The sequence below is a fragment of the Malaya genurostris genome, chromosome 3, assembly GCF_030247185.1.
Source record: "Malaya genurostris strain Urasoe2022 chromosome 3, Malgen_1.1, whole genome shotgun sequence".
Classification (NCBI taxonomy): Eukaryota; Metazoa; Arthropoda; class Insecta; order Diptera; family Culicidae; genus Malaya; species Malaya genurostris.
The window spans coordinates 190,363,000-190,371,734 of record NC_080572.1 but is presented as its reverse complement, the minus strand read 5'-3'; the positions used below and the strand labels follow the sequence as shown (position 1 = coordinate 190,371,734).

General features: G+C 32.2%; 1 protein-coding gene across 1 annotated transcript; it reads right to left on the bottom strand.

The window, feature by feature from the left end:
* Positions 1–7,276: 7,276 nt before the first annotated feature.
* On the bottom strand, positions 7,277–8,130 carry LOC131439373 (uncharacterized protein KIAA1143 homolog). Its single transcript, XM_058610297.1, has 3 exons — positions 7,885–8,130; positions 7,677–7,806; positions 7,277–7,530 (listed from the first exon to the last, which is right to left on the bottom strand). The coding sequence occupies exons 1-3, from the start codon at positions 7,987–7,989 to the stop codon at positions 7,349–7,351; spliced, it is 417 nt and encodes a 138-aa protein (XP_058466280.1). The 5' UTR covers positions 7,990–8,130; the 3' UTR covers positions 7,277–7,348.
* Between the last annotated feature and the right edge of the window lie 605 nt (positions 8,131–8,735).

Here is an 8,735-nt window from a genome sequence, read left to right as displayed (position 1 = left end):
AAGGTTATATGCACATAGTTAGAATAAGCGGCAATAGTAAAATGATTCTATCGAAATTATTCACTGCCCATACAGAATCGGATCGCGAATCGAGAATAAGCGACCGTTAGTTGCTTCAGATAGAATCCCCACAGCAGCGAGCTAACCTTTGATTCTCAGACAGGTCATCGAGAGAAATTCGCTCTCGCACTGGTGTCTATTGTATGTTAAATGAACCATGTCGGTTTTTTGTTGCTGCGATGATATCCGTCTCTCTTTGATGGCACTTATTGAATCGTGTAAAGAGTTGCGAGTGAGCGTTCTTTGATACGATAAAAGCCATCCTTGGTTCTAATACTTCTTGAAAAGGTTAAAAATTTGTATTGTATTATGCAGAAGGTTGAAGCTGAAACCAGATGATAATCGTTCTAACGATCTTTGTACACCGATAACGGATCCACTAATTACATAGATAGTGCGGCATAGAAGTAGTCAAAGAAAGGTGTTGTTACGGAGAATACAAGGTTGAGCTTTCATATTAAATTCACGAAGCAAAACAGGGACAGTCAATTCTTCCGTTGAAAATATCTGCTATCATTGAAGCACGCCACAGTGAAGAGGGTTTTAAACTACTGAACAATATAGGGACATTTAAGGCAATAAACATCAGTAAAGTGCTTTGCCATCCACATCACGAATCATAAGCACCGAGAAGCTTTAGCAGAAACAATCTAGTTAGGCAAAGTAAAGGAAAGCAAAGTCTTGGCATTACACTTCTTTTGTGGAATTTGACTATTCTGTTTCAACAGACATCGCAGCCGAATCTTAGCGTACAGAACACTGCATGTATACTACTATGATCATTTGTTTATTTGTTTATTTGGAGCAGGTAAAAGCCCGGTGGAGTTAGTTTCTGTCAAACTTGCTCTCCAACAGGCATAAAACCTCCTCATCTTTAGCATCAACAAATTACAATCATCCAAATGATACATTTCACTTAAACATAGTATTTCTAAACTAACTAAAACTAAAACTAATGAGATTGTAACCCTAGGCACAATTTCTTGACAACGTTTCGTGATAGATTAAAGTCGAATGAATTGGAACAGTTGTTGAATATTCGGCACATGCTGGCAAAAAGTTCGTTATACCCATAATTAGTTCTAGCATAGGGGAAGAATAGTTTCTAAGCTTACGGCGATGGATATCTATTTGTAAAAGCTGTAAGAGCTCGGAGCAGTCTATTCTTGGTTGGAAGAGAGTTTATAGAATAAACTTATAAAACCGATACACTGAAGAAGCATGTAAATAGCATTCCGAAATACGTATCTGTATTATAACGTTTAATACACTTTCGTAAAAAAGTGACTGTGAAAATAGTGACTTTGTGAGAGTGTAATGACGTGACATAGTGGAATTCAACGGTACAACAACAATACTATTAGTTCTTTTGTTAAATACTGGAAAGTTTGGATGATTAAGCCCATTAGATTTCAGCATGTAACAAAGACGCAAAGTGATTCACTGTTTTGAGATTACACCGTCCTTAGTATCGGTATTCGAGTCTGATTTTTGATACAATTTCATATTGGTTGGATAGAAAATACCAGTGAATGGTCGACTGGATACTTGATATTTGTCGATATCAGTTATAACATATCGATTGTAATCTAAAACTCTGCTAACTATATATGGGCCTTTCTATTTGGGTTTCAGTTTATGATTTTCTCCCACAGACACGACGTTGCGATTCAAGACCAAATCCCCGACCCTGTATACTGAGTTCACCGTGACTTTACGATCATAGTACCGTTTATTGTACTCCTGCTGGCGTTTAACATTTTCTGATGCCCTTACTCTGATATCTTCTACATGCTCTAGTAAGTTGCGGTCTACTGATAGTCTTTGCGTAACGCCAAATAAACCCCGAGACGGTATATCGGCTATCGAACGATTATAGGTGTTATTCAACAGATATTCAGCTTTGTACAGAATATTGTCCCATTTCAAATTAGTCTTCAACTGAATTTTTGCCAATAGCGGAATTAAGGTATGATTATACCTTTCTGTTTGTCCATTAGCCTTTGGACACCCTGTGCCTACTTGGACATGATGGAATCTGTGATCGTGTGAGAACGATTCAAATGCTTCGGAAGTGAATGCTGAGCCACGATCGGTTACCACAACCTTTGGAACCGAGTATGAAAAGAAATATAATTTGAGACACTTTATTACGTCTTCAGTCGTTGTTGTTCTCACTGCGTACAGTTTTAAGAATTTTGTACAACCGTCAAAAACAGCTAATATATGTAGATTATTTCCCTTAGTTTTCTCCAAACGGCCCAAGTGATCGATATGAATGGTTTGAAACGGTTTATCAGGCTTTTCATAAAGGTTAGAATAACCATCGGTTTGCATATTTAGTGCTACGATCGAACTGACACTGAAATTTCTCTCGGTGAGGGTTGAACATACGACAACTGGCTTACAAGTACGCATTTAACCGTCAACCAGGAAAAAACATTCTTAAGGAAGTGTCATGTCACTTGTGTCAAACTGTGCTGATTTAAGTTGGAACAAATAATTCCGTTATTGAATCACGACTAGTGCAAAGGAATTTAATTGAGTTAATAGTATTTTTTTTTCATTTGATAAATTATGATAATCAAAGTCATCACTTATCCAGCAAATTAATTATATTACCTATAAAATTTTAGCCGAAAAGAACAAAAGAATAAAAGAACAAAAGAACAAAAGAACAAAAGAACAAAAGAACAAAAGAACAAAAGAACAAAAGAACAAAAGAACAAAAGAACAAAAGAACAAAAGAACAAAAGAACAAAAGAACAAAAGAACAAAAGAACAAAAGAACAAAAGAACAAAAGAACAAAAGAACAAAAGAACAAAAGAACAAAAGAACAAAAGAACAAAAGAACAAAAGAACAAAAGAACAAAAGAACAAAAGAACAAAAGAACAAAAGAACAAAAGAACAAAAGAACAAAAGAACAAAAGAACAAAAGAACAAAAGAACAAAAGAACAAAAGAACAAAAGAACAAAAGAACAAAAGAACAAAAGAACAAAAGAACAAAAGAACAAAAGAACAAAAGAACAAAAGAACAAAAGAACAAAAGAACAAAAGAACAAAAGAACAAAAGAACAAAAGAACAAAAGAACAAAAGAACAAAAGAACAAAAGAACAAAAGAACAAAAGAACAAAAGAACAAAAGAACAAAAGAACAAAAGAACAAAAGAACAAAAGAACAAAAGAACAAAAGAACAAAAGAACAAAAGAACAAAAGAACAAAAGAACAAAAGAACAAAAGAACAAAAGAACAAAAGAACAAAAGAACAAAAGAACAAAAGAACAAAAGAACAAAAGAACAAAAGAACAAAAGAACAAAAGAACAAAAGAACAAAAGAACAAAAGAACAAAAGAACAAAAGAACAAAAGAACAAAAGAACAAAAGAACAAAAGAACAAAAGAACAAAAGAACAAAAGAACAAAAGAACAAAAGAACAAAAGAACAAAAGAACAAAAGAACAAAAGAACAAAAGAACAAAAGAACAAAAGAACAAAAGAACAAAAGAACAAAAGAACAAAAGAACAAAAGAACAAAAGAACAAAAGAACAAAAGAACAAAAGAACAAAAGAACAAAAGAACAAAAGAACAAAAGAACAAAAGAACAAAAGAACAAAAGAACAAAAGAACAAAAGAACAAAAGAACAAAAGAACAAAAGAACAAAAGAACAAAAGAACAAAAGAACAAAAGAACAAAAGAACAAAAGAACAAAAGAACAAAAGAACAAAAGAACAAAAGAACAAAAGAACAAAAGAACAAAAGAACAAAAGAACAAAAGAACAAAAGAACAAAAGAACAAAAGAACAAAAGAACAAAAGAACAAAAGAACAAAAGAACAAAAGAACAAAAGAACAAAAGAACAAAAGAACAAAAGAACAAAAGAACAAAAGAACAAAAGAACAAAAGAACAAAAGAACAAAAGAACAAAAGAACAAAAGAACAAAAGAACAAAAGAACAAAAGAACAAAAGAACAAAAGAACAAAAGAACAAAAGAACAAAAGAACAAAAGAACAAAAGAACAAAAGAACAAAAGAACAAAAGAACAAAAGAACAAAAGAACAAAAGAACAAAAGAACAAAAGAACAAAAGAACAAAAGAACAAAAGAACAAAAGAACAAAAGAACAAAAGAACAAAAGAACAAAAGAACAAAAGAACAAAAGAACAAAAGAATAAAAGAACAAAAGAGCAAAAGAACAAAAGAACAAAAGAACAAAAGAACAAAAGAACAAAAGAACAAAAGAACAAAAGAACAAAAGAACAAAAGAACAAAAGAACAAAAGAACAAAAGAACAAAAGAACAAAAGAACAAAAGAACAAAAGAACAAAAGAACAAAAGAACAAAAGAACAAAAGAACAAAAGAACAAAAGAACAAAAGAACAAAAGAACAAAAGAACAAAAGAACAAAAGAACAAAAGAACAAAAGAACAAAAGAACAAAAGAACAAAAGAACAAAAGAACAAAAGAACAAAAGAACAAAAGAACAAAAGAACAAAAGAACAAAAGAACAAAAGAACAAAAGAACAAAAGAACAAAAGAACAAAAGAACAAAAGAACAAAAGAACAAAAGAACAAAAGAACAAAAGAACAAAAGAACAAAAGAACAAAAGAACAAAAGAACAAAAGAACAAAAAAACAAAAGAACAAAAGAACAAAAGAACAAAAGAACAAAAGAACAAAAGAACAAAAGAACAAAAGAACAAAAGAACAAAAGAACAAAAGAACAAAAGAACAAAAGAACAAAAGAACAAAAGAACAAAAGAACAAAAGAACAAAAGAACAAAAGAACAAAAGAACAAAAGAACAAAAGAACAAAAGAACAAAAGAACAAAAGAACAAAAGAACAAAAGAACAAAAGAACAAAAGAACAAAAGAACAAAAGAACAAAAGAACAAAAGAACAAAAGAACAAAAGAACAAAAGAACAAAAGAACAAAAGAACAAAAGAACAAAAGAACAAAAGAACAAAAGAACAAAAGAACAAAAGAACAAAAGAACAAAAGAACAAAAGAACAAAAGAACAAAAGAACAAAAGAACAAAAGAACAAAAGAACAAAAGAACAAAAGAACAAAAGAACAAAAGAACAAAAGAACAAAAGAACAAAAGAACAAAAGAACAAAAGAACAAAAGAACAAAAGAACAAAAGAACAAAAGAACAAAAGAACAAAAGAACAAAAGAACAAAAGAACAAAAGAACAAAAGAACAAAAGAACAAAAGAACAAAAGAACAAAAGAACAAAAGAACAAAAGAACAAAAGAACAAAAGAACAAAAGAACAAAAGAACAAAAGAACAAAAGAACAAAAGAACAAAAGAACAAAAGAACAAAAGAACAAAAGAACAAAAGAACAAAAGAACAAAAGAACAAAAGAACAAAAGAACAAAAGAACAAAAGAACAAAAGAACAAAAGAACAAAAGAACAAAAGAACAAAAGAACAAAAGAACAAAAGAACAAAAGAACAAAAGAACAAAAGAACAAAAGAACAAAAGAACAAAAGAACAAAAGAACAAAAGAACAAAAGAACAAAAGAACAAAAGAACGAAGGAGAAGTAGTAAGAAGTAAGTGTTGTAAGAAAAATTAGCTTACCAATCAAATAAATAATGAATCGATTAAATGGAACATTGTATCGATTTCTGTTGAAATAAGGTTTTAACTCTATTTGTTTGATGCGGGTGCGACTAATTAATGTTGTTTCAAGTCAAATAATGGCTCAATCGAAGTCGATGTGAGTGAGAAGGTTCTATTTTCGAATAGTTGTTTTTTAACCAACTGTTTTAAATGTTTTTTGACGGTAAATATTTCTAGTCGTTTGGCCCTGAAGATGAAGGTAGACCCATCGAAACGATGAACGAAAAATGAATGAAAATAATGATAAGAAAATAATTTAAGTGTAAGAAACGAAGAGCCTTGTTTACTTTGAATCGTCCCACACAATGAAGCTTCAAAAGGTTAAACCCAATATGAATAAAATAAGTTAAATAATAATTGTAATAGTCATTGAGCTTTAGAAAGGATGTATAAGCAGTTGATCTGAAAATATCTCTTTTTCATTATTCTATCCATCGAAATTTCTCGAATAGTGTTGGTAAATCCTTGAGCCCAGTATTAACTCGTCGAAGTCGTTTTCATTTTCACTGACAACGTTCGTTGAAACTAACAAGTCTCGGGAATTTCTTTCAATTCTACGATTAGGACAGGTTGTGTAGGGCGTTTATTGTACATTGTGTAATGAAAACTGTTCAGTTCTTGTTAACTCAAAGAATATTGATATCATCCGAGAAAGCCACTAACAAATCTAATACAAGTTAATCAGAATGTAAGGTAATGGAATTTATGGTAACGCTCACGTAACATGAAACTGATGCACAGTTTGGTAGAATTCGAAAACTGGTGAGCCCATTCTATTGGCGAGTTAATTTAGAAATTGTTTACTATGAAATGTTGTTAAAACTAATACTTAATTTACCAATAGTTTATTATTAGTATCTACGTCGAATGTTGAATTATAAACGGGATCAGAATTCTTCCGTTTTCATAAGCATAAATAATAAATGTAGATCTATTGGTACATTATTGCTGGCCCTTATTACGGGTATCACTACACGGTGAAAACCAAGTGAAGTGATTGTGACCCTTATTATCGGTATCACTTCACGGTGAAAATCGAGTGAAGTGAATTTAGGTCCTTAGCACGAAAGTCGCTTCACAAAAGACAAAAGTAATTATTTGGATGAACTAGATGTCATTAAGAACATTACGCCACAAACATTTCGTTGAAAAAATGAGTTTTTTCCACTACAGTGATCACTTCACTATGCGTGATACTGGTAATAGGGAAAATCAAGTGAAGTGACATGTAAGTGAAGTGAATGTGAAAGTGGAAGTGAGAACGGTAATAAGGGCCGCTATCTACGTTTACGTTGCATCAGTGCAGAGCAGTTCAAATTCTGGTCGTAATGAAAAAATGTGGTAATTGATAGCATAAACCGCTGAACACACGTAAAGTTAGAAATATCACAAGAAACTTTTACGCAAAGCGCAATATCGGAATGGATGTCTCAGATGATATAAACTAAGAAATACTAATTGTTTAGGATACTTTGTGCGATAATTGTGATGATCTAGAAGAAATCTTTCAATTCAATTAATAAAATTAGTTCCAGTAGTACATACAGTAGACATTTCCCCCATCAATATGAACTCTCAACGATGTAAGTTTTTAACTTTTTATTCATTTTTATTTTTTTATTGTAAAATAGATTTTAAGTTTTCTTATCATACGTACTACACATCGTCCTCATTTTCATCGTCATCGCCAAAAGAAAGCTTGCTTTTGGCTTCTTGTTGTTTATTCTTTTTCGATTTGCGATCCAGTACCTGCTCGTCGTCTACGCTGCCACCAGCCTTAGATTTTTTCGATTTAAACACGACCCTTTGATTTAGATCAGCGGGTTTTTCAGATTCCTCTGAAAAGGAAAAACTGTCAAATGCGGCTTTCCGAATGCTCAACATGAATGAAGTTTTATTTGTTTAGATGGATTACTCGTTTTGTACGATAATGAAAAATCAACTGTCTTAAGTTGGTACAAGTTTCATTTTTGAATAGCCATACCTTTTTCGATTTTGGCGGCTTCTTCGGCCGTTAAGTCGCCATTCTTTAAAACCACTACCTGAGGTTTTTCATCTTCCCGTTCTTCTCTATCCTCATCCTCGGAATCTTCAAGATTCTGTATATGTTGTCGCTAGAAATAGTCGTTAAGAATTGGCGTAAATATTCGGTTGTTAACATTATAAGCATTAAAACAGTAAACCAAATATACCTTGGTGTCGACCGTAGGTCCTTCACGATATCCAATTTGTGCTTTCATTCGTTTGAGGAAATCAGGTTCCTCTGGTTTTATATATGCAATATTTCGCTTTGCCATTGATCTGACTCTTGCATTTATTTTGTACTGATATAAATCGTCCTAAAACTACAATGTTGGGAGGAAGCACTGTTCAGTTTTGCTGGTAAACAAACACTTCTGCTTCTTTTTCTTTATTTGCTGCTGCGGGAAACGACACCAATGTCATACAATACAATACACGCTCGTTTAATGTTACTCTAAAGTGAGTACAATCTCATTCACTTTCGTTAAAAGTGGAACTACTCTATAGTGAGTAAAGCCTATTTACTCACTTTTGAGTAAATATGGTATTTGTCAAATTCTGAGTAACATTTACTCAGTGCTACAAATGGTAAAATTAGCTCTAGTGAGTAAATATGACTCAATATCATTCGAATTGAATAAGGGATTCGAATAAGGAATTCTTTGCTTTAAACAAATACTGACTTACTTCTGTCCAACGAAGCCGCTACCTGTTCATCGGTCATTAGAAAGGATCCGTCTGCATTCCTACGTTGCCCACGTACTGGCATTTTGTACAGCATTCGTAGAAATGCTTTGATTTATTCTTATATAGATAAATAAAATACTTGCTATATGACTGAACACTTTCTTGTCGTCTTCAACCTGTGCGAATTGCAGCATTGTGTTAATGTGCCCTTATAATATGGTACCGCTTCCGACAAAGGGAAAAGTTCCGCCTTCGACAAAGGGAAAAGTTCAGTGAATGTAAATTTTTACACAACGTTTTCAAACCTCTGTGAGTAAAACTTGTTGTCGATTTA